This window comes from Pristis pectinata, chromosome 7, assembly GCF_009764475.1.
Source record: "Pristis pectinata isolate sPriPec2 chromosome 7, sPriPec2.1.pri, whole genome shotgun sequence".
NCBI classification, from domain to species: domain Eukaryota; kingdom Metazoa; phylum Chordata; class Chondrichthyes; order Rhinopristiformes; family Pristidae; genus Pristis; species Pristis pectinata.
Genome location: NC_067411.1, coordinates 60039083 through 60065570, shown reverse-complemented (window position 1 = coordinate 60065570; position 26488 = coordinate 60039083). Strand labels below are relative to the sequence as shown.

The following is a 26488-nucleotide window of genomic DNA, read 5'->3' as shown; positions in this document are numbered from 1 at the left end:
ATTCAGACAGGATGACCAATCAAAGATCATGCCAATAGGTGATGCAGGGACACTGCGATTTTATTCCTCTGAATCTTGAAGAGTAGAGAAATTTTCCAAGCTGAAACTTAGTTAGGCCATTGACCATGATCACATCATTATCACCTAAATTCCTACTAAATCCTATTCCCACTAATGTGAACATCAGACAAGGATTACAATGTCGTCTGCTGAGAAAATTAAACTGAAGGCCACATCTAAGTAAATAGAACTTAGTTACACATCAGGAAACTGAGAAAGTATTAGTGGCTTTTCCTTTTGGAAAAGAATAATATGATACTAGTATATTTTATGGGACAAACAGTCACTATACATTTGTAGTACTTTGAAGGAAAATCTTGATATTTGCTCCTTTTTGATGACAGACATTTCAATATAGTCTGAAGAATAATATTAATGAGGTAAAATTACTAATGTTATTTAAATCATTATTTGTTAGCATGCATCTCACCAGACACAATGTAGATATGGAAAGTTGAATGCAGACCAGAGCTCACAGAAAAGGTTATCGCTGATCCAGCAGAGCAGGGCTAGAGCCCACCAAAAACCTGCTAAGAGACCCAACTTGTATACACGGATATTTTCACATCTGAAATAGCAGAAAGCACAAATTAGCTAGCAAAAGATTAAGATGGTACACATACAGGATAATCACAGTTCTTTCTGGATGAAGTAAAAAAAAATTGATAACTCAAAGAAAGAATATAGTAGCGATGTTTGTACTTTGACAGTGAGAAAATAGAAGTTGATCAGCTGAAATTCTACCAACTTTACATTTCTTCTAACTGGCTTCCCTCTCCCTATATCAACCATTGGCCCAGGTACACTGAATGTTTCTGCCAGTGGTGATCTTGAACAAACCCCTAAATGTAATGCAATAAACTAAACAATTTTCACTCATGTGCCACTAATATTCTTCTGGAAGCTCAGCCGAGATCATGAGCTCAGCAAATGTGAATGACACTCTCATTGGCTTCAACTAAACATTTAAAAAGTAAAAAAAAAGTTCCATTTCTTATTTCATTCCTGATTGGTTGCATCATGGACTGGTATGGCAATTAAAATGCACAGGAATGCAAGAGGTTGCAGAGAGTTGTGGACACAGCCCAGTCCATCATGGGCACAGCCCTCCCCACCATTGACAAGATCTACAGGAGGAGCTACTTCAAGAAGACAGCATCTCCCACCATCCAGGTCATGCCCTCTTCATGCAACCATTGGGTAGGAAGTACAGAAGCCTGAAGTCCCACACCAGCAGGTTAAGGAACATCTACTTTCCTATAACCATCAGGTTCTTGAACTGACCTGCACAACCATAACCTACCTCAGCAATGGAACACTACCAACCACCTCTTGCTCTACCATGGACTTGTCTCTGGTTGTGTCTTTGTTTTTTGCACTAAGGTCTCGTTTTTGCACTGTCTTTTTCTCTCTCTCTCTCTCTTCACTCTTGTATAATTCATGTATAATTTATATTCTGTATGTTGTCTGTACCTATGTGCCTGTGATGCTGCTGCAAGCAAGTTTTTCATTGTACCTGTACCTCACTGTACTGTACTTGTGCACATGACAATAAACTTGACTTGGCTTGACTTGACTATTCTTTAGGAGCAATGTTTTGTTTTCATAAAACATCACAAGATCCCACGACAAAGGAGCAGAAGTAGGTCATTCGGCCCATCGAGTCTGCTCCACTATCTCACCATGAGCTAAACTATTCCCATCTATCCCCAATTCCCGGCCTTTTCCCCATATCCCTTGATACCTTGACTAATTAGATACCTATCAATCTCCTCCTTAAACACCCCCAATGATTGGGCCTCTACAGCTGTATGTGGCAACGAGTTCCATAAATCCATGACCCTCTGGCTAAAGAAATTTCTTCTCATTTCTGTTCTAAATGGGTACCCTCTAATTCTACCCCCTAGTCCTGGACTCACCCACCAAAGGAAACAACTTAGCCACATCTATTCTGTCCAGTCCTTTCAACATTTGAAATGTTTCTATGAGGTCCCCTCTCATTCTTCTGTACTCCAATGAATACAGTCCAAGAGCCGACAATCGCTCATCGTATGTAAGCCCTTTCATTCCGGGCATCATCCTTGTAAATCTTCTTTGAACTCTCTCCAACATCAGTACATCCTTCCTAAGATAAGGGGCCCAAACAGTATTCCAAATGAGGTCTCACCAGTGCCCCATAGAGCCTCGTCAACACATCCTTACTTTTATACATTATACCTCTCGAAATGAATGCCAACATAGCATTCACTTTTCTTACCACCGATCCAACCTGGTGGTACAATCAAACACAAAATAATGGGGAAATTGTGATGACTGACAGCCAGCTAGCAGTTCTATGGAGAATGGTCAACACTCAGTTAACCACATCTGTTTGTTTTGGACCTCTGTGTATGCTTAGCCAAACATGGAAAAGTGGCATAACCTAGAAGTTATTTGTTTAAAACTGTCTAAAAATCAGACACATGCCTTTGGAATGAAGTTAGCAAATGCTTCTATATGCAAGAATTGGAAAAAATTTGAAACCCTCTTTGCAAACACCATCTGATGCTGGACCAATTATCAATTATAGATTTCAGATTAATAATCGTGATAGTCAAAGGTATTAGGTAATATGGAGAAATGAGGGAAAATGGAGCTGGGGCACAAATCAACCATGGTTTGTTGAATGGAAAGTCAGGTTCAGGGAACTAAATGACTAACTCCTGTTCCTATGTCCCAATGAATGTCATCCTCATATTTCAAGGAGTTTTATTCTCCACTCACGAGTTGCCGAGAGTGGAATTTGTAACCACCACATTCTAAATCAGAAATAGGAATCCAACGAGCAGGTTAAAGCATTAATCTAATTGAGACACAGTGTACTTGTGTAGACACAACAAATGGAATTGATTTGCTCAACGTTTAAGTGATGTGGGAAGAAGTGAATTTTCAGGCAACTAAATATATCTTTCTATTTTTGTTTCATTTTTATCTATTTAAATTGGCACTATTTTCTGCAAAATGTGCATAAATATCCCAGATTTCTATTCTGAGTACTTCCAAAAGATAAAATATCTACACAACACATTTTTTATTGAACAGTGGACTGGTTTAGTGAATGAACGGAATGAAGGAAGCCTGACCAGTTGCATGCAGACCTGTTCCAGCTTCCTTAACCATTCAAACATAATGGTTTGCTTGTTGTCTTCCTATTTACTTTGGCTGATTAATGTTAATATGCTGAAATAGTAACAGTTTAAAAAAGGTTCCAAAAATAAATACTTCACAAGATATAAATAATTCTTGCATATGTGTAGTGAATTTCCATCTTTGTATTTTAGTTGTTCTATATCAATAAGCCCTATCACCTGTAGAAACACCCCATGGGGTGAAAAGCCTTAAGAATGTCTGCAAAAAATTGCAAGCTAATGGTTCCATTCTTTCCTTTTCTTCTATGAATCATACCTCAGATCACAACTGTGCCTTTCAAAAGCAGCTATTTTTATTATCAAATACCAGCTGCATCAGTTTCAGCCCCATAATTATAGACTTATCCATTGTCCTTTATACATGGAGGATTAATTTCTATGTTTAACATCCGATAACACACTAAGCTGATTTTGTGCAGGACATCCTGAGACTTATTATTGTGGCTGAGGGAAGTGACCTTTCCATTCCTGCAGCTTCCTCTAGAAGAGGTCATTCAATGCCAGCTAAACCTCCTACAAATCTTTACATTACAAAATAAAACAAAGTTCAAATTTCATAAATTTGATCCTATTTGACTCTCACCAAAACTGAATAATTTTTCTGCGAAGACAGCTGTCATGTTTGGAAGCAGCATATGTGATTAGAGATATTAGAAGAGATTATACAACTGCTTCTTGCTCTGACAGAAAGCTACTTCACCTAAAGGGAGTGTTAACTAAGCATAATGAAGTAGCTGTACACATGCCAAAGCAAATTACAAAGCTTTTGTAGAGCTGCTGATAAACAAAAGATCCCCATAGCTTTAACCCTGGAGCTCTAAAGTCAGGGGTTAAAAACAATTTGTAAAAGCTAAACCTATTACTGGGAACTATATTAGAATATTTCAGGCTCCAAATTGCTTTTGAATTCATATAGGATTTTAATTTCAAGGAGCAACTTGCAATTATTTGGTCTCTTTAATATAGGAAAATATCACAAAACACTTCACAGTAAGATATCTTACTAACACTGACATTGAGACAACAGTCCATCACCCACTCCTGGAAAATGGACTCAAAAAAGTCTCTATATTCAGTTATTACAAATTGTCCAGCTCTGGTCCAGGAGAGTTGGTTTACTTCTCCATCCACTTCATGTGGTATTAAGTACTGATGATCCCATATTCCTATCACCATGGGACATATACTTTGCCACATATATTCTGCGGGCTAAGTCACCTACCAGAAAAGCGATGGATCTGCTTTAATGTAGAAGCTGTACTCGCCATTTTGTTGTGGAAAATAAACTATAGATTACTCCACAGATTATTCCACTGCATGAGTCATTGAGTATATTTAATTTAGAGGCTGATAGATTTTTGCATGTTAAAGGAATCAAAGGTATATTGCTGTGATAATGCTATTTTTATATTAGCATGCTAGAGTAATATTATGCATTCTGAATTTTTGAGGTTAAGCACTTTCTGTCAGATAACTTGGCACTTGCTGTGTTCAAGGAAAATACATATATTTAGCAGTTCAGAGAATTTAGGCCATGAAATTGTGCTCAGAATTCCTGGTGGTTGGGTACAAATTTGCCTGCATATTTTCCGCTCTACTTATTCCATCCATCAATCTGGTAACTGTAGCACTTGCATTATACATGCAGAGTTGGCAGATCGTGACACTAAATCCTTGTGTGATGCTGACTTGACATGAGCACTTCCAGCAAACACCATTGTTAATAGCTAATAGAGAATGTTGTATTTGTTAGCTAGAAGAATCCATCTACCTGTGGGTAAAGGGCTTCTTAATTACTTTTGGATTTGCCAGTGATTGATTGGAAGGAGTTGGATTGTTGGACACCAGTGATTTTAGTCTCTTGTTATCTCTTATTTCACACACATTGAATCTACTTCCTGTTCTCTGGGCCAAGATTATTCCTCATTATTGTCCTTATTCTTCACTATCAGAGCTACCCTCATCCACTGCACTTTTCCACTTCATCCATACTTTGGAAATGTCAGGTATCCTAGGATATTGGGGCCCAGATTTTTCAGTATGTACTCTGTATACCTAGTTCTCATTTGAGTTCCCCTAAAGACTTAAATCCACAATAAAGCTGCAATGACAAGTCATATTTGCAGCAACAAGACCTCATTTTTCCATCTCTCTCTCCCTGCTCATACTGAATTGGCTGGATTTGGATAACGTGCTCTGGCAATGCAGTGTGTAATTGACCCAATGGAGGACACACACAAGTTTGTGCTGAAAGCTTGTTAACAAGATTCAGATTCAGATTAGTCTATTGTCATATACACCAGGGTACAATGGCATTCCTTGCTTGTGTTAAATTCACAGAGTAAACAATATATATGGTAATGATAAATACAATAAATACAGTGACAAGCACAAAACAACAGAATGGTGCAAAGATAGTAGTGCAATCTGAAGTAATGCAAAAAGAAATGCTAAAGTGACAATAACGGAATTAATAACGGCAGCCACTTTGCTGTCACAGAGCCCTGCTGCTCCCCAAGGCCATGTTGGTGGACAGAGTGCTGGAGTGCTGTGATGTCCTGGAAGCTCCTTTAAACAATGGCATCCTAAGCCATAATAGTCTGTGCTTGGCTGGCAGATGTCTGATGTGCCACTGCACCACTTCCTGTGGCCTCTGTTTACACTGTGACGAAAGCTGAAATATTTCCTATCAGATGTAGTGCACTGATTGAGACTACAGGGGTTGGAAAGGAATTGCTTGTCACTTCCGTGCCATGTAGACTGTAGCCTAGGCTCCAGCCCCTGTGCCAGACTGCAGTTGAACTTCTCCATGCTTCTTGACATTCTTTCAGACAGACTGACTATGAACAAAGCACTTCACTGTGCTTGCCCATCAGCCTTCCCCTATAATCAAAAAGTTAAAAGAAATGTAGGTACAGGAAATCTGAAATAAAAATAGAAAATGCAGGGAATTCTCAGCAGGTTAGGCAGCATCTACAGAGAAGGAAATAAAATTAACCTTTCAGGTCGATGACCTCTCATCAGAACTCACGATGCCTGACCTGCTGTGTGTTTTCTGCATTTTCTGTTTTCATTTTGGCCTTAATCTACACACTGTCTCATCAAAGTTCTCATTGGAGTCCTCTGGAGCAGAATTTGTGTGTGACCTTGACAAGAGTGCAATTGAGACTTCTAGAAAGCTGCCGGCTGGGCCATCCTGTCTCACTGCCTCATCTGCAAGCTATTCATGTCCTGACTCATCACATTCTAAACTACAAAGTGCCAATGCTAACAATGTGGCTGCAGATCTCCTTCATTGCTTGTCGCGTAGCCTGGTGGGACACCTGGACTATATGAAAGAGGAAAGGCACAAGAGTAAGGCTGGATGAGGGAAGGACAGTGGTGGTGAAAGCTTAGATGATCTACTGCTAGTATATCAGAAGAGATTTTGGAATGAGGGAAGAGTTGAATGAGATCATGAAGATTGGGTGAGAGCATGCCATATTCAATGATTTCAGTGCCATCACTGGCCATGGACTCTGCTCCAGTTATGATCAGAACTCTTTCCTCTGTGGCATGTGTGCTTGGAATTACATGTGTTTTCTGCTGTTTTCACCATCTTCTGCTGTTCAAAAGGAACTTTTTAGTATCTTTCAATGTGCCTGGGGGATGTACTTGTGTGTAGAAATGAGGCTTGGAGTAATGTTAAATATCTCAGGACAGAGTGGGATATGGATGTTCAGTCCCAGTCCTCGCTGATGGGGTTTGTTGGTAGAGTTTGAGTGATGTGGAGCAGTATGTGAGAGTAGTTGGTGGAAGATAGGATTTGATGATGTAATTATTGATTCTAGGCACAGATAAGATTTTTAAATTCTGCACAGCACTGCCTGGGGCTGGACTTCTCATGTTGATCTCATTCACTACCTTCACCCATTATACATGAAAGCAGATTTGAAGGATGTCCTATTGTCTGAAGTGGGCCGCTTTTCCACACCTCACCTCTTCAGCAAGACTCTAGAGCCATAATGGAAAATTGGATGGTCACCCTCATCTGTGATCAGCCATGGCATCCAGCAATCTCCAAGGCTTGTTGAATGACTTCCACTACTGACTGAAACCACAAAGTACTTCCTCTTTGAGAAGTGCAGGTATGACCTTACAGTCATACAGCACAGAAACAGGCACTTCGGCCCACCCTGCCCATTCTGACCACTGAGTAGTACCCTTCTATACTAATCCCAGTTACCAGCACTAGGTCTGTAGGCTTTAACCAGCACTGGCTGGCCACTTGCTATATTTAAGGGCAGTAAGCCCTCAAAAAATATGGGTAGGGCTGGTTGATGGCTCAAATCGTGTTAACGAACTTGCAGCAAAATCTTGTGTGCAATTTCCACTGGATCAATCACACACTGCATTTCCAGAGCATGTTATCCAAATCCAGCCAATTCAGTTCCCTTACTGTCTGAGCAGGGAGAAGGAAAGAGATGGAAAAACGAGGTCTTGTTGTTGCAAATATGACTTATCATTGCAGCTTTATTGTGGCAAAGTATGTTTAAAGTTTTAGTAAGCTTTAAACCTTTAGGGGAACTCAAATGAGAACTGGATAAACAGAGACATGCTGAAAAATCTGGGCCCCGATATTAATACAATGGTGAGCTCAAATAGCAAAAATAAGGTAAGGAGTGAGAGACTGCAAGTGTAAAACCTGAATTAGAATCACTAAGTTGGATTCTTCCATTTCAATTTGATTGAATCATTCAAATTTTCCTTCTGGATTTTGCATCTCCCAGCTGTGTTCCTATTGCGATACATGCTTGAATGATGTAAATGCAACTCCATGATTAAAAGGCAAAATACTAAAAAAGAATATCTGGAGTAGCCAGGAGATGTTTAGAGCGGATTCACAGAAGATGGAGGGGATTGTCCAAATGTAATGATTCGTCCATAGAACCAGTATCGAGTGCAGGTAGGAGCCAGATGCTGTAGTTTCCCCTGCAGAATGGGAGGAAGAAACCTGCAGCTGTCACTAGGAAGGTGAGGCAGTAAGCAGTAGGGGCAGTTTCCTCATCTTGGACACCTTATGTTCACTTCCTCTTCAAGTACCCACCCAGCCCCATGAGATGCACCATGGTGAAGCAATAGAAAGCCTGTGCTAAAGGAATTATAATTCAGCAAGGATGTGCACTCAGCTGAGTGAGGTTAAATTTCCTTTACTTGGTAAGGCCACATACATTTTATTGATTAGCTCCCTTTATGTGCCTGCCCAGTGTTGTGCCCCAGGGGCTAACTTGCCCTTTCATTTTCCTCATGGTGAACGTCAATACATGACAGGAGCTATTAGGCAGATGTGCAAGAGCAGTATGTGTGCTTAATGAACTATTTCATTCAAAGGACAATGGGCAGAGAATTAGTATTGGTGGCTTTCAATTGTTATTTGTTCCAGTTGGAATAGTTAAGTGAATCTTCAAGCGGTGGGGGCATCCCAGCATAAGATTACATGGCATACAGTATGTAACAGAAAAAACTGGCCATTCAGCTTAAACGTTCCATGCCTTAATTATGCTCCACTTGAGTCTCCTTTCATCTCACCTCAATCTCTCGGTGGGACTTTCTATTCCCTTCCCCGTCACATGCTTGCCCTGCCTCCCATTAAATTCATCAATACTATCCATTTCAACCACTCCCTGTGAGAGCCATTTCCACACTCTCACCACTCTTTGGGTAACGAAGTTCCTTCAGAATACCCTCGTGGATTTCTCGGCACTGTTTTATATTGTGGGCTTCCTATCACACTCTTCTCTGCAAGTGGAGACATTCAAATGTAGACTGGGTGAATACTTTGAAGAGCACCTGTGTTCAGTCCATTGGGCTGACCCTGAGCTTCCTGTTGCCTGCCTCCTTAATTGACCATCCCACTCCCACCCTGACCTTTCTCTCTGTGGTCACCTGCGTTGTTATAAAGACGCCCCATGTAAGATTGAGGAACAATACTTCATCTTCCTTCTGGGCATGTTGCAGTTCTGCGACTCAACACTGAATTCAAAAGCATAAAATAAATCATGCTCTCTCTGTTTGTATCAGAACTGGCAACTTCTGCCATAGGTCATCCTTCTTTAATACTGACCCACTTTTTCTCTCTCCATTAGTATGGCCTGACCTATTTAAGCATTCCCTACAGCTCCATGTTTTGCAGCTTTTACATTGTTTTACAAACTGCCCTCATCGCAAAGATTTTAAGCTTCTTTGTTCATTTTATCTCTCTCTCTAACTGCTCCCATAATTAATCCATCAGACTGGTTATTTCCCTGGCAATTCTGACCTAACACCATCAGAGAGATTCCCCGTGTCTCATCCAACCCTCACCTACCTCTTCTGCAGCTTAAGACTAACTTGCATTCTCTCTTTCCCAGTTCTGACAAAGGGTCTTCACCTGAAACGTTTATTCTGTTTCTCTTTCCAAAAATGCTGCCTGATCAGCTGAGTATTTCTAGCATTTTCAGTTTTTAAATCTGAGATGCACAGAGGAACTTCACACTTCAACACTTCAGCAAACATCCCGCCAAGAACCTGGCTTGTACATTCAGGTGTAGCCAAGTGAAAGACCATTGGGATCAGCCCAGTAACACACTGGAAGGGTCCTGGGAAAAAAAGACATTGAATGCATTGGCAACAGACAATGGTTGGCCACCAAGCCCAGCGGGTATCAAATCACCTTGAATGAAACTGTGGTTAATGTCCATCTGGCCCTGAGGAAGCACTTCACATTAGCCAAGAAAATCAAGCCTTTGTTATCATACCTTCTCCAAATTCAAAAACCTGTTTTATTTAATTGAAAATCCCCTTCTTTGCCAACTGGGGATTATGTTTATCATTGTGATGATGACTGACCTTCCCCTAAAGATCCAGGGAGCCAGTTACCCACATGTAGCCAAAAGCACCTCTGATAACTGGAACTGCAGACGTCAGAGTCATCTCCTTTCGATAATTTCTTCTCATCTTACCTCAACCCAATTGCTGTGGGAGGAATAACATTCCACTCTTGCTCTTGTAAATCTAGAAATAAAGCTAGCATTAACAAATATTCCAGAATCACTCCATGTTTGTTTTCAGAAGCAGGGTGTTCTAAAATAATAACGTACCACACCCATATACCACACCCATATACTCTGAACATGTGAATCAGATAAACAGATCCCGGGAAAAGAGGTAAGCATTGCTAATTCAACCTTTTCCTCCAACTATAATTGCTTTGTGCACAGCTTGCCAAGAAAAATGAAGTGAAATGATTGAGATATCTCTTTAATGCAACAATGCTTTGAATCACAAGGTCAGAAAGAATCTTCTGAAAATCTCTGGGGAAATATGTCTCGTAGATACGGCAAGGGACTCATTTTGCAGTACCCACACTATATTATCACCAATTTCTCCCTGATTAACAGAATTTCATTGACGACAGGATAATTCCACAGCATGACTTTTGTACACTGTGTAAATGATCAACAGGGTACATTGAGCATAACTCCACAGTAGAAAAACAGCCATTCACTTCAAAACATGTTTGTAGTCTGACCAAAAGAAGCTAATAAGTACTAGAAAAGCAATGCCAGAACAATGTCATAATAAGTAATAACAGCTTCACTTGTTATTGAAAACAAAGTCAGAACCTCAATTTGGAGGTTTTTCTTATAACAGTGAGAGCACTGTTTCCTGTAAACTATTGAGAACAGCATTAGCATTGTTTAGTACAAAAGTGGAATATTGCAGATAATAGAAATCTAAAGCAATGGCCAGAGTTGCTGTAAGTACTTAGTAGGTCAGCATTTGTGTGAAAGAGGAAATGTTTGGGCCCTGGAAAGGTGTGCTAAATGGCCCAGAGCTGTTCAAGCAGTGCCCTTTCAACTAACAACAAGCAGGCAACACAAGCACTGTGAAGGTCTGCTTCTGCACAAGTGATCCACATCATCCCTGGGCAATGCATATGTGGACTCAAACCATGGAAGTGGAATTTGGGATCTGCACATTAATGTGTCAGACACACTGGGAGCTTAGAAGGAAAACTGAGCACTTCTTGGAACTTTCAGTAATTATCTTGTTTTGAAATCGTATTGCATGGTGCATAAAAATGTTTCATTATTTCTAGGCCTAAGAATTAAATTTCTCAGCTTTCATAAAAACAGAGCACAGCAAATAGGAGGAGTGGCCCATTCATCCCTTCAAGCCTGCTCCACCACTCAATACAATCATGGCTGATCTTTTATCTCAACACCATTTCTGCTCTCCACATACCTCTTAATGCCCTTTATGACAAGAAATCTATCTGTCCCCTTCTTAAATATATTTAGCAACTTGGTCTCCACAGTCTTCTATAATAACGAATTCCACAGACTCACCACCCTCTCAGTCCTAAATATCATACCCTGTACCCTGAGACTGTGACCCTTATTCCAGAGCACCCAGTCAGGGCGAATATCCTCCCCATATCCAGTCTGTTTAGCCCTGTCAGGACTTAGTAAGTTTCAGTTAGATCCCCTTTCATTTCTCTGAACTCTAGTGAATACAGGAGATGTGACAGGTTTTATAGAATTGCAAAGGCAAAGGTTAGAAGGTGGGACAGATTAAATATTGAGATAAAAACAGAAGATAAACGATAAAGTAAAGAAACAAAAGGAGCTCTAAATAACAACGATACAATTGTTATCTACAAGCACTGCCTGAGATAATGAAGGTGGTGGTTTTATTTTTTTCTAATTTAGTGATAAATCCGGAAGACTGTAACATGACCAACAGAAAGGTGAGATACCTGCCTGTTTCCTGAGCTCACCTGTCCCCAAAGCCCCCATCTATACTTTTGTTACCTCCACATTTGACTAATCCAACACACAGCTGTCTGTCTTCCTTCATTCTATCCATTCCACATCCCTGGTGCCCATGACCTAACCAGCACCATCCTATTGTTACTTGGAGCTCCTTTTGTTTCTTTATTTTACCCTTTACCATCCCAATTACCCATAACCCTTGTGCTTGATGACTTACATTGTCTCCTGTTAAGCAACACCACAATTTTAAAATATGAAAAACACAATGATGCTGGAGGAACTTAGCAGGCCAGGCAGCATCCCTGGCGGAAAGCAGGTGGTCAATGTTTTGGGTCAGGACCCTTCTTCAGGTTGACCACCTGCTTTTCTCCACAGATGCTGCCTGGCCTGCTGAGTTCCTCCAGCATCGTAGTATTTTTCACCGAGATTCCAGCATCTGCAGTCCTTTGTTTCTCTAATTTTAAAACATGTCCTTTTAATTTTAAAGCACTAAATGGCCTTGTTCCTTTCTATCTGTGTAATCGCTTCAATTTAACAGCTCTCTAAATGTCTGCACTCCTCCAATTCTGGCCCTTTGCTCATTGCTGAAGTTAGAATCTCCCCCACTGGCAGAAGCTGTGGGGGATTTCCCTCCCTAAAGCTCACTGCCCCTCTACCTCGTTTTCTTCCTTTAAGACATTCCTTTAAAACTACTTTATTGATCAAGCTTCTGGCTGTCGGCACTCATTTCTCTTTATGTGGCTCAAGGTCAAAATTTGTTTGATTGAGCTCTTGTGAAGCACCTTGGGACATTTTGCTGCATTAAAAGCACTGTATAAATACAAGTTGTTATATTGCTGTTCCTCATTCTTTGGTTGAGTTTTAACACACAATGCAGGAGTCCAAGGACAAAAAGGTCAAGTTGAGGTGCACAGTGAATTTAGATGACTGGAAGCCTCCTGAACCAGGGTGGTGGATGGTGATGACCAGCCAGTTAGTCTTTGCTCTCAAATTTATCAAAGATAGATTTTCATCTACAACAATGAAAGAAGGAGCTAATTATATTCGAATTCATGACATGGATTCAATATAAAATCTGTCACCTGCAAATGTAGGTTAGATACAGGGATAAGAACTTGTCAACATTTGAAAACAGGGCAATCATAATAATAGATTTAAATCAACATAAAAGTGCATTACTTACTGTGCAGTGGGTAGTTCTATTTGTATCCAACTGTTTGCAATGACTTACCTTTTTAATTCAGCAATAAGCAGAGCTGTACAGGGGATTCCCAGTGTCATCAATGAAATGTTATTGATTGCCGGCTTCACAAATGCAAGACACGTGGTAACGCCAGACAGAATACCAACAGCAGCCTTAAATCGGCTCCTAGGACAAGAATCAGACATTAGAGGTGGACTCTTCTCTATTTGAAAGTAAACTCCATCTAGATGTAGCTATATCCCTCATGCCTGTGTATGTTTTGCCACTAGATTCTTGATAACACGACTAGTTCTATCATCACTTACTTCCTGCCTGACAACAAATATTTTGCAGCAACATAGGGGTGCCTTGTATAACTTTGTCTTCATTCACAGTTTATTGTAGATAAAAGACAGTCCTTGGAAGTAGTTTTGTGAACAGCTTTTTTGGGAACAATTTATTCAAATATTACCACAGAGGAGGGTTGACACCACAAACTAAAGGCAGCGACCAAGATAGGACTGGATGCTTAAACAACAAACTACAGAGGGTTGAAGTGGGGTATTTGATAGGATGCTAATTTGCATATTTAAAAAGAACTCTGGCCATTAGCCATGCATATTGTTGATCCATTTGCAGGCCTGCCTGAAAATTGCATTAGGCGGATGCTTAAGGCGCCTTCCCCTCTAATAGTCAAATGCCAATTTCCAGCAGGAAACAATCAGTCAAAAACAGTTGAAATTTGTCTCCAATCATGCACAATGGAAAGTGCCGCATTACTGGCCACAGAATAACAGAGAAGTTGGGAAATACAGTGGATGAGTGATTCTAAGATGTGAACAATTGAAATAATAATACCTTACCCTCTTTGATTTCCATCTGGTTCCCAATAATTCCAGCATTCTACTGCACGTATACCTCAAAAATCACACATCTAGTGTAAAACTTCTCAAACTGTTGTAAGTACATTAGCATGTGATCTCTGCAATTTATTTCATCATTCTGGCCAGCAGCTGTGACTAGACATGGATGCAAGTGAATTGATTTGAAATCCACTTCCACTTCACAATCTACAACAAACATTACATCAGAACCATCTGTTCACAAAATGATAATATCAGTGTCATGACGGTCTAGCTGGAAAGAACTGATGCAGGGTTTTCAGTTAAACCCTGAAAATCAGATAATAACTTTTAAAGAGTATGCAATCTTCATTGTGAATTACTGCCTGTGATATTTCCAATGTGATAAGTGCTTGCAAATACAAAAAAATCGACATGGCAGCATAAGTACAAAAATTGGTACTAGTGTGCAGATTTTGAAGGTAAAGACTTCTGCAGCACAAAATATTTAGTAAAAGGCTGGCATTATTTCACTGTTGAACTATTACAGATTTTTCACCTCCAACTAAATATATATTCCTATCATGCTTTTTCCAGTGGTAAAAATAATATGTCTGAGATAGAAACAGGAAGAGAGTATGTCTGATATTTTGCTTAACTGAAACAGGAGTAATTTAACAACTTTAAATTGATTTTCCTTGCTATTACTGTTTTGGAACATTCTTTGTTGTGCAACAAAGGAGGAAACCTTCCTATACCTCTTTCGTGGTTAGAGCCCAAATGTGCAAAAGTATTTGTTCCAGATAATTTTAGTGTTGTAACTCTTTTCCCCTTCACCCTTATTATTTTGTGACACTGCTCTCTTATAAAATCTTATGTATCCATTCTCTTTCATAGCTGAAAATGCAATTAACAGAATCTGTTAGAAATTGTCATGAGGGGTGTAAACTGGTAGCATATTTTGATGTATTACACATTATAGAGGAAATAGCAGAATTTTTCAATTGTCACATACATAAGTGACTATTGGTTAAAATAACATTCGTGACTGCCAATGGGTTGTGGCACTAACAAGTGTCTTGCCCAGATTTTAAGTTGAAATTGTTCTATGGAATATCACCAACTATACCAACTGTCACTCCTGCAATAATACTTCCAGTAATGCATTGAAGAACATTGGAACTTAGGGTTAAATCAAGTCACATGACTTCCATTTTCTAGATGTTACGCAGCCACCCAAAATCCCAAATAGCATTTTAAAGGGGAAATGCCCTGGTGCCATATTCTTACTGGAGGTAGCAGAGATAACTGTTTGGGCCAGTTAGCTTAGTATTTGTCATGGGAAAAAGGCTTGAAGCTGCATTAAGGACATAGCAGGGCACTCAGAAAAAGTCAAGGTATTCAGGCAAAGTCAGCATAATTCTCTGAAAGGGAAATTACATTTGACCAATTTATTGTAGTTCTTTGAAGAAGTAACATCTTCAAAGGGAAATACAGGGAGTTCAGAAAATATACTATACTTAGATTTCCAGAAGGCATTTGATAAGGTGCTGCATCAAAGGGTACTATAGAAAATAAATGCTGTTGATATATGAGATAATGGATAGAACAATGGCTGGCTAACAGAAAACAGAGACAACATGTGACAAGTTGTGTGTCACAGGACTGGAGCTGAGGCCTCAACCTTTTACAATTTATGTAAATAATATGGATGAATGCACCAGAGCTATGGTTGCTAAGTTTGATAATGACAGATATAAATAGGAATTAAGTTGTGAAGAAGACAAACGGAAGCTACAGAGAGATCTGGAAAGGCTAAGTGAGTGGGCTAAGATTTGACTAATGGGATATAATAAGAGAAAATGTGACATTGTCTATTTTGGCAATAGAAGTAAAAAGGAAATACTGTATTATCTAAATAGTGAGAGACAGCAGAGCTCTCTGATGCAGAGTAATATGGGTGTACGTGATTCTCAAAAGGCTAATATGCAGGTACGGCAAATAATTAGGTAACCTAACAGAATGTTATTATTTATTGCTTGGGCAATTAAATACAAAAGTAGTGGAGTTATGCTGCAGTTGTATAGGACATTGGTGAGACCACATCTGGAGTAATGTGCACAGTAATGGTCTCCTCATTTAAGGAAAGATATTCAGAGATGATTTACTGGAATAGTACCTGGAATAGACAGGGTGTATTATGATGAAAGGTTGGTCAGGCTAGGCTTGTGTTTGTTGGAGTTTAGAAAAATGAGAGGAGTCAAAGGACTCTGAGGGGTCTTGACAGGGTGAATGTGAAGGGCATGTTTCCTCTTCTGGGAGAATCTAGAACAAGGGTTCACTGTTTAAAAATAAGTAGTCATCCAGTTAAGACAGAGATGTGGAGGCTTTATTTTCTCTTAGAGGATTGTGAGTCTTTGGAACTCTCTTCCTCAAAGAACAGTGGGAATACAGAGTTGAGATTACAATCAGAGCAGCCATGATCTTATTAAATGGTGGAGCAGAGTTGAGGGCCTGAGTAGCCTACTCCTGATCATAATTCATATGATTATATGTTCTTACCATCAACACTGATTAGTATCCATTGCATCTGACTGCACACAAAATAAATGCCAGGTGCATATCCAAATCAATTTATCCAGAATTTATAAATTTATCTGCGTAAATAAATTAAACTATCTCCTTTCTGCATTCCCTCGATACCTGTCTTTAATGTTCCTTTCCCAACCTTGATCTTCCTGCAAGGTGCTTGTCCGGTGATTGAGGCTTAAGAGATGAAAACTTTAAGAAGACTGGAGACAATGCTGGGATTTCAGAACCAGCAGGCCCAGATTAAGATTGCACAATGTCAGTCTAAATTGTAGCAGCCCGGACCAGCTGTCTGACAGGCAACAGCAAAGTCACTGGGAAAGGGCAGGTGTGATCAAATTGGAACATGTATTGGAAGAGGATAGGAAGATTCCAATTACTCTAGGCAGATTTTTCCATTAACTCACAGTCTTATAAATCTTTACCCATTCATCCAGCTTTGTAGAAGAACTGTCATGGAAAACACCTTGTTAATTAAGAGAATAATTTGAAATGAACTGTAAGTGTATAACATGTTGATCCCGTGCACAATCAAAGCATTAACTTGTTTTCAACAAAACTGAATGGTACAAAATAAGTATATTGGTTTAATTTTTTCCTATCATGCAATCCCTTTACCATAATAAATAACGGTAAGACTGTTTTGCCCTTGAGAATTTTATCTTGTAACTGACTTATGTAAGTATTTACAGCCAAAATATTCCTTAGCTTAATCTCTAATTGAACAGATCCCAGTTTGCCATCATGCGCTTCCCCAAACTGTGTTCAAACACTGTGCCCAACAAGACAACTCTCCCCAACCAGATAATCACAGGTCATGAGGTTAAAGACTGTAATCCTACCAAGTCATAAATGACTACGTGTAAAGTTATATGTACAACTTCATCCTTAGGCAACCTATAATTTTGCATCACCTCATTCCGGTTTTATAAGGCTATTCTTGAGGTCCTGTTTCCTCCTCAGTGCTTGCACTACAATACAAGAAGAAATGAAAACACACTGTAAAACTGGGAACATAGGAATAGAAATGGGCCTTCTTGCTCTTTGAGTCTGTTCCACCATTCAATCAAATCATAGCTTCCTGTATCTTAATTCCATTGACTTGCCTTGGTTCAGTAACTCTTTCCTAACAAAACTCGATCTGTCTCAGCATTTGTGTGAAGAAGTGCTTTCCGATATCACTACTGTACAGTCTAACTCTAATTTTGAGATTACACTACCTGTCCTGGATTGTCCCACCAGAAGTAATTGTTCCTCCCTATCTGCCCTACCTACTCCTTCAATCATCTTGCACATCTCAGTTGAAGTACCATTCAGCTTGGAATAGAAATTGGGAGCTTGTTTTATCACCAGCAGTGGTACTTATTATTGTAAAGCTTTATATTTGTGCAGGAAATTTAAAAAAGTTTAATTAAGTAACAACCATTATCAAGTTGACCTTCAATTTATAAGAAGACAGTTGGTATGGTTGTAGTTTCCTTTCCTACTCCTAGTCATACATTCCTACTGCTGTTTTTGCAACCCACAATATAATCTACTTTGAAATTATGAATTTGAATATTACTTTGGGCAGGCATGGTAGTGTAGTGGTTAGCGTAACACTTTACAGCGCCAGCGACCCGGGTTCAATTCCGGCTGCTGTCTGTAAGGAGTTTGTACGTTCTCCCCATGTCTGCGTGGGTTTCCTCCGGGTGCTCCAGTTTCCTCCCACCTTCCAAAGACGTACAGGTTAGGAAGTTGTGGGCATGCTACGTTGGCGCCGGAAGCGTGGTGACACTTGCGGGCTGCCCCCAGAACACTACGCAAAAGATTCATTTCACTGTGGGTTTCAATGTATATGTGACTAATAAAGATATCTTATCTTATAATTACTTAAAAAAACAATTGTGTGTGGTCATTGACATACTTTTCTTATTCAATCTTTCCTTCAGGTATGACAGGTGATTCAATGCACTGCTTCCTGACTTCCTGGATCCCATCTCTGGTATGGGTAGATATAGCAGGAAAAGAACTTTTAGCCATCCCCTAGATGAGTTGTTGACCCTGTTCTGAACACTGGAAATGGGCTTATTTAATTACTGGGGGAGGGCAACCTTCACCAGTAGTAACACCTGTCCCAAAGAGGTGAGTTCCACTCAGATGGGGAGGAAACGATAGCCACAAGTGCATCAAAGTGTTATTGTCACAAATTGGGAGTCTTTTATTAATCCAATAATGGAAACCATACTTGTTCCAAGTCAATGCAGTCTCCAATGGGCCTATGATTATTAAACATATTGTGTGAAGGCAAACCTTGCAGCACAGCAGTCCCACGTCTCAGGAATTGACAGCCTTGCACTGGTGAATTCTGTTTACTGTTAATAAGGAACTTAATATTACACCAAGTGTCACTTACGTGCCTCAGTAAGTGTGCTGTACTGCAACAAGATCACAATGTACTTACAAACCAGGTCCCTGATACACTCATAAGTAAGACACAGGAAGTAGGTACTTAAATCAAAACAACAAATCATATCAGATACTGACACTACAGAATGGCTGTACCTCAGCCTCTTATATTTGTCATTTATCTTTCAACTTCCCCGCCGCCCCCACCACTTCCACAACTGTCCTGAAGTCACTGATTCATTCTAGAGCACAGGTATTGCAATCCTCTGAACCCCACTCAAATTCACATACTTATGTATAAGTCTGGCTATTGTCAGCAGCTAACCAGTTGTGAGGCCTATTCTTATTACAACAGAGTCCACAGGCACCCGTGTACATGCACTTCCCAATGGTGATAAACAATTAACTACATCTGTTGTTTCTTTGTCTAACTTCACATAGTTCTACACCAGGCAAATGAAAGAAGAGGAAACAAAACATAAAAAATTGGCAATCTAAAATAAATACAGGAACTGCCACAGAGTACAAAATAAGTTTGTCAGTAAGCATGGAAATATGCAGCAGATCCTTCCACAGATGCAGACAGATATTCAATGCATTTAGAGTATTTCCTGTTTTTCATCATTACTGAACAACATACTTATCAGTTCAGAAGCAAACACTTAACGTGTTTAACAACCATTTCTACCATTTCTTACTGCTTAATTTTTCCCTGCTTCAGTACAAAAGACTTACACTATCCAAGTATTTTGCAAATAAGCCATAATTAAGATTGATGTTTTGCACATTTAGTTACCACATTAAGAATCTGTAATCTCAATTCACCGCATCATTTAATAAAAGAAAAGTTAATTAATGAGATTCCATGAGCAACATATTTTGGAAATTTTAAAGACTGAATTATGTTTAATATACCTCTATTTTACATTAACTTTTTTATTGATTGCTATTTGAATTCATGGCAATGACTTAAAACTTCTGACACAAGTAATCACTGAACAAAGAGAATAAGCAGTCAACCAGGCCAAGGTTCCTAGAAACTAATCTTAGGTGAGAATAACAAAATAAAAACGACAGAGAGTGCAGATATATTACTAAGCCACAGGCTGCCCCTTGTTGATAAACTCTGAAGACATGACAGCATGTTCCTCACGTACTTTGATGAGACCAGTCCTACTTCACCTCTTATGGTCTCTCTGCCTCCCTTGTCTACTTATCCAGCATCCAGAATGGATAAGCATAATGGATGCTGGATAAGTAGTTTCCTTCAGGTAAACTCTGGGAAAGCTGTAGCCATCATCTTCAGCAGCAGAAAGAGTTTTGTTGCCTTCCAATCAATTTTCTCCCCTTCCTTGGCAACTTCTCAGACAGTTGATAACCAACTGCAAGTTGTTGGACCCTGAGCTAAGCCTCTTCACCCAGAGGTTGGTGAATCTCTGGAATTCACTATCCAAGAGACTGTGAAGGCTGAGTTACTTGTACATTCACTGTATACTTAAGACAGAGATGAATAGATTTTACGATATTAAGGGAATCAAGGGACATGGGATTTGTGCAGGAAAGTGGCACTGAGGTGGCCCAGTGGTCTCCTATTTCTAAAGTTATTATGTTTTAAGTCCATATCCCTTCCATCACAAAGACTTCCTACTTCCAGCTCTGTAATGGTGTCCCAGTCTAATTGTGCCTCAGTTCTTCTGTTGCTCAAAATCTCCTTCAAGCTTTTGTTACCTCATTCGACATTTTCCTGACCTACTATTCTTCAAAAAGTTGAATGCCTCCAAAATTCTGCTGTCCATATCTTAACTAGCAGCAAGTCCCATTCACCCATCATTCCTATGCTTGCTGGCCTACATTGGTTCTTCATCCACCAACACTCAAATTTAAAATTTCAAGGAGGAATTGAGAGTCCTCTCCTTTCCCTATCATTATATCCACATTAACCCTTTGGGAACTCTTGTGGTCCTACAACTCTGATCTATTTTTTCATCCCTTATTTTCTTCATTCAACTGTTGGTGGCCTTTCCATCTGCCTGCTAGGCCTAACTTCGGGAATTCTTTCAATAAAACTTTCTACTACTCTAGTTAAGCACAGAAAACCCGAAGAAGTATGAACAGGGTTAGGCCATACAATCCCTTTAGCCTGTTGCACTAGTCAATGAGATCCTGGCTGATCCGATCTTGGCGGCAATTCCACTTCCCTACCTTTTCTACATAACACTTGACTGCCCAATGGTCCATAATACTACCTCACTTCAAATATACTTAAGTAATTCATCCTCCAAAGATCTATAGGGTAGAGAATTCCAAACCTATATGATGCCCTGAGAGAAGAAATTCATCCTTTTTCCATCTTAAATGGGCAACTGCTTATTCTGAAGTCATTTTGAAGGATGAATAAGGAAATCAATATTCTTTAGCTTGAGAACCAACAGCACTGTTAAAATAGCCAATAACAGATGGGGGTGGGGTGGGGTGGTGCAGGAGGGATCAAGGAAAGTTCATTTGTATGGAAAATTATTGAAAGTGAATTGTTCTGCCATTGGGAGTAGTTGAGATGGAAATTATGGTTCACTTTAAGAGAAATGATAACTGTTTGATGCAAAGGAGTGAGTGGGATAAGATTGAAAGTCAAAGTCAAGTTTATTGTCATATGCACAAGTACATGTATGTACGGGTGCAAAGAAAAACTTACTTGCAGCAGCATCACAGACACATAGCATCATATAAGCAGCATTCACAAGAAAAACATAAACTAAACATAAATGATACACAATGTTTACAAGAAAAAAAACACAAGTAAGACAAAAAAAAACGAAGTTCATTTTAGTGCAAAATGATCAGGTGGTCTTGGTGTTGCTAAACTGCAGTGGTGATTAGGGTTTCGCTAGTTGGTTCAAGAACTGAATGGTTGAAGGGAAGTAGCTGTTCTTGAACCTGGTGGTGTGGGACTTCAGGCTTCTGTACCTCCTGCACAATGGTAGCTACAAAACGGTGGCATGGCCCGGACGGTGGGGATCTTTGATGATTTATGTTGCCTTCTTGAGGCAGTGCCTCCTGTAGATACTACTGATGGTGGGGAGGGATGTGCCCATGATGTATTGGGCACGTATAAACATTTTATATTTCCTTACTGTTCAAAAATACATCCTTACTGTTCAAAAACCTTTCAGATATCATCAGTGCAAGAATTAATGTTTGCAGCTTTTGGCTGACTAATATCAACAGGCTCAACTTTACCTGTCTCGTCGAAAGATCTGTGGTAAATATCGTCTGGGGAACCACATGGCCAAGGCACACATTAGAACCCAAAGAATTGCCAGTTCATCCAGCATTTGACCAAGGAAGCTCAAAGTTGCATGAAAGTAAACTGAACCTATACCTGAAAGGCAGAAAATTGACAGGTGCTGGTTACAGGAACAATCATTTGGTGACTTGAAGTACATCACTGGCTTGCACCCTATAATAGTTTGGAAACAAAATTCCTCAGGCACATTAATAATAACTTCCTTTCTCATTCAATTACTTTTCTTGAAAGCACAGCCAGTCTATTTCAAGTCAATTTGTTTTGATTACTACTCCGGATTTAAGGGACCATGTGGATGGTTTGAGAAGCCTTATAATGTCGAGGACACTAGGTTCAATCACCCATGTTGTCCTTTGAAACAAATGGAAAGTGAAGTTTATTTGATTTGGTATGCTGCCATGCACATCACCATATGCAGAATTAAAAGCTGGGAGTGAATTACCAGAGTACAATTTAATCATGTGCATCAGATGACGTCAAGCAATAACAGCAAATACAGGGAGGGATATAATCATGTAAATAGAAGTTGATTGACAACTGTTATCAACTGTCCAGAAAAGTTGGATGAAGTTATACATTTAGGACTTTAATAACAACTTAATTAAGTGCAAATGCTAATGTGGCATACTTAATTACCAAATAACAGCATCAGAGACATGGATTTGACTTCCATACTGTCTAGTTTTCTCATCCCTGCTATGTACTTGTGGAGCGCAAGAAATTTGCCAGAAATTGAGAAGATGCCTGGAGCATATTTGAGTTAATGATAAGAGATAAGGCGGAGTAATTTCAAGTAATTTGTTGAGAGGTCATAAGGCTGTAAGGTAACTTTAAACATATTCCTTGAAACTTTAATTGATTCAGTCCCTGACATGAATTGATTTTAATATTTAATAAATAATAGGCTGGATTGTGCTGGCACAGAAAACTTGGATCAATACAAAACAGTGGAAGCTGCAGTGTGACTATCAGCCGGTTCCAGACTTCCACACCTGCAATATATAAGGTGGAAAAAGCTGTATTCTGCCCTTCCATGAACCCATCATTGGTTTGTAATGCCCTGACCTGAGGGATAGGATACATTTTCAACCTGCCCCCTCAACTTTACACTGGCTGTGGTTTGTGCACCTGGTACTGTTGAGATCACCGACCTCAAATAAATGGGGAAGTTTCCCTAAGTTTTTTTGTTTACTTTTCTTTATGTTTATGTTCAAAATTAATTAAAGTTACTCTAACAGGTTCTTAAATAAATATATTATTTTTTCAATTATTATTTAAATCAATTTCAACTGTTCGTAAAAGTCCTGGATTATAAGGCCTTCGACAGCACCTGGGTGTGAGGTCCTTAAACTTTTGGGACCCAAAAGAGTGTGAAAGTTTAGTGTTGCTGCAGGACCAGGACAGAGGAGCGGGAGTAGGCAGGAGCAGCAGGCTGGATTGAGTTCGATTCAGCCCGATTTTTTTCCTCTCTGCAACGGTTACAGGAATTGCATGTTCAATAGGGAGGAATATCCCTGCCCGATTCAAAACTGTTCGAGTGTTATTAAAAAAAAGTGTATCTATATACAAAAAACAGAAAACAGGAGAAGATTTCTCAAGACCATGTGGCTGAAATTTTAATAAGCATTCCCAGTGGTGATTTCATTAAATGATCATTTTTTTGGCAAGAACTGAAAAACAGAGGCAAATTAGGGATAAGACAATGAGGGAAGTAATCCAGGCAAGGATCCACCTGGATAAGACTTATTATTTACCTTATCTCTGATGGTCTCCAGAACGCCCCATCTCATCCCCCACCAATAGGTACTGGCCTGTCTCCCGACTTCTGACAAGACTTGTCCCAGACCCCCAAGATATCCAGTTGGCCAATACTAGCCATTCAGGACAGATGAGAAGTAATTTCTTGATCCAGATGATAATGATTCTTTGGAATTCTCTACCCAAGGGAACAGTGAATACTTAGTCATTGAGTATATCCAAGGCAGTGGTTGATAGGGAATCAAGGAATATAGATCAGTGCAGGAAAGTGGTGTGGGGTAATTGGTTTATTATTGTCACATGTACAGAGATACAGTGAAATCCTTCTGCTTACATTGTAAAAGACCAGCCTTGATCTAACTGCACAGTGAAGCAGGCACAGAGAGCTGAACACTAGTCCTGCTTCTATTTATATTCTTATGTCCCAGCTTCACTATTAGCATCAGGTCCCTACCCACCTCTCCTCATGCCCCCCTCCCCACCAATCCCTAGCAAATAGCCCAACTCCATGGTTATTGACCCACACACTCACTGATCATGCCAGGTCCCCGATTCAGGTCCTACTCTACTCACCAACCCCCACAAGGAAGCTAGCTACCTCTGGCCAGTCACTGCTAGTGTCAAGTGCTCCCAACATAACTAACATCCATGACAATGCTCATGGAGAATGATGTCATTTGATCCATGGGTGATATGAAAACCACTCAGATACACAATGGCCTTGTCAAATTTCAGGGTGGTGTGATTCAACCCAGGTACAAAATCATCTTCACTTTCAGAGAAAAAGATATTTTCAGACATGTACACATCTGAATTCCTAGGTCAGCGTACTTGTGAAAAGCCCCTGCCCAACCCCAAAGGAGATTTTTTTCACAAACTAGATTTGTATAAATGGAATAACTCCACATTGTCCTTCCCCAATCTGACAATGGCATAATTTACTAATTAGAAACACGTCAAACTAATAAAAGGTTAAGGATAACATTAAAGAGAGAGAGTTAAACGGCTGTACAATGACAAGCAAATTAGTACGTTGTATTTGCATCAAAACATGAAGAGGGAACAATTAGAATATTTTGTATAAATGAGTAAAAGTAGTCTTTCTTCACCAGAAATGAAATCCTGGAGTATCAGATAAATAGCAAATGCTAGATTTGGCATTTACAGAGTTGGGTTTCAATAGAAGTCACTCTGTAAATAACCTGGACAATTTTACTTCTTTGCTTCCTGTTCTTCAGCAGAGCACATTTAGACCTACCAAGAAAGTATTTTTCTCCTGGGTTTTGTTTAATGTTGCAGCAGCTCAGTCAAATGATGAAGTGATATATAACAGTTGGACACATAGTAACGTCTGTCCAATAGTTGAGCTACATGCCTTCAAATATATTATTTGAAACCTCCATTATTAAAAGGTGAACAAACACAAAGACATCAGAGTCAGATTATACATGACCTTTCTACACTGTGCTATGTCCTCATGCTTCTTCATCTCAAACACATTGTTTGGGAATCTGCACTGCTGGTACATGATCAGTCCCTTCTCAACGCAACAAACCACTCATATCTCAAAGTATACAATTGCGGGATTATTCCAAATCAAATCTGTGTGTGAAAATGTCATGGCAGCCTAAACACAGAGCTATTCAAGTGGTTTAGCAGGTTTCTCAATGAATATCTAAGTTACAAGGAGCCAGCAATAAAGCATTTTTGCAAGAAACCAGGAATGTGAATTTAACAGCAGGACTTCAAATTAGCTATTTCACAAGCAGCAGCCAGCCAGTTGGAGAGGCTGGCCAAATGCTGGGTGAAAAGCCTGTGGAAGAAAGCAGGATCCATTGAGCTTCGATGGGGGAGTCAAATTGGCAACTGGAGTGGAGGTGGGATCAGAAAAATAGCAGAGCTGTGTTTCCTACAATATAAGAAAAGGCCATTTTGCCCCATCAAGTCTATGCCAACTCATAGAGCAACCCCATTCCCTCAATAACTTTCCCTGTAAGCTATTCTCCCCATATAGCCATCTACACCCCTCCCACTCTACCATTCAGTTAAAGGCAATTTGCAGTGGCCAATTAACCAACCGCCACATGACTTTGGGATGTGGAAGGAAGCCAATATGGTCAGAAGGAGAACATGCAAACTCTACAAAGGCAGCTCTGGAGGTCAGGCGCTGTGAAGCAGCAGTTCTTCTAGTTGCACACTAGAAGGGTAATGGAGAGTTATAGGGTGGGAAGAGCTGATTACAGCAGGATTCTGCTGGTTCTTCTGGTTCACCAGCGGACAGGTGCTGGATCTGGCTACCCCCATCGCTCCTAACTGCTGCGTTTCCCGAATTCTCATAGAGTCATAGAATCAAAGAGTTGTACAGCACAGAAAGGGACCCT

General features: G+C 39.8%; 1 protein-coding gene across 1 annotated transcript in view; it reads right to left on the bottom strand.

Moving 5' to 3' along the window:
• The window catches only part of acer2 (alkaline ceramidase 2), a 44701-nt gene that overhangs the window by 6396 nt on the left and 11817 nt on the right, over positions 1-26488 (bottom strand). Inside the window, exons 3-5 of the mRNA XM_052019741.1 lie at positions 22283-22424; positions 13275-13412; positions 491-628 (exon numbers count right to left, since the gene is read on the bottom strand). Coding sequence (XP_051875701.1) covers positions 491-628; positions 13275-13412; positions 22283-22424 — 418 coding nt within the window. The remainder of the gene's footprint in view (positions 1-490; positions 629-13274; positions 13413-22282; positions 22425-26488) is intronic.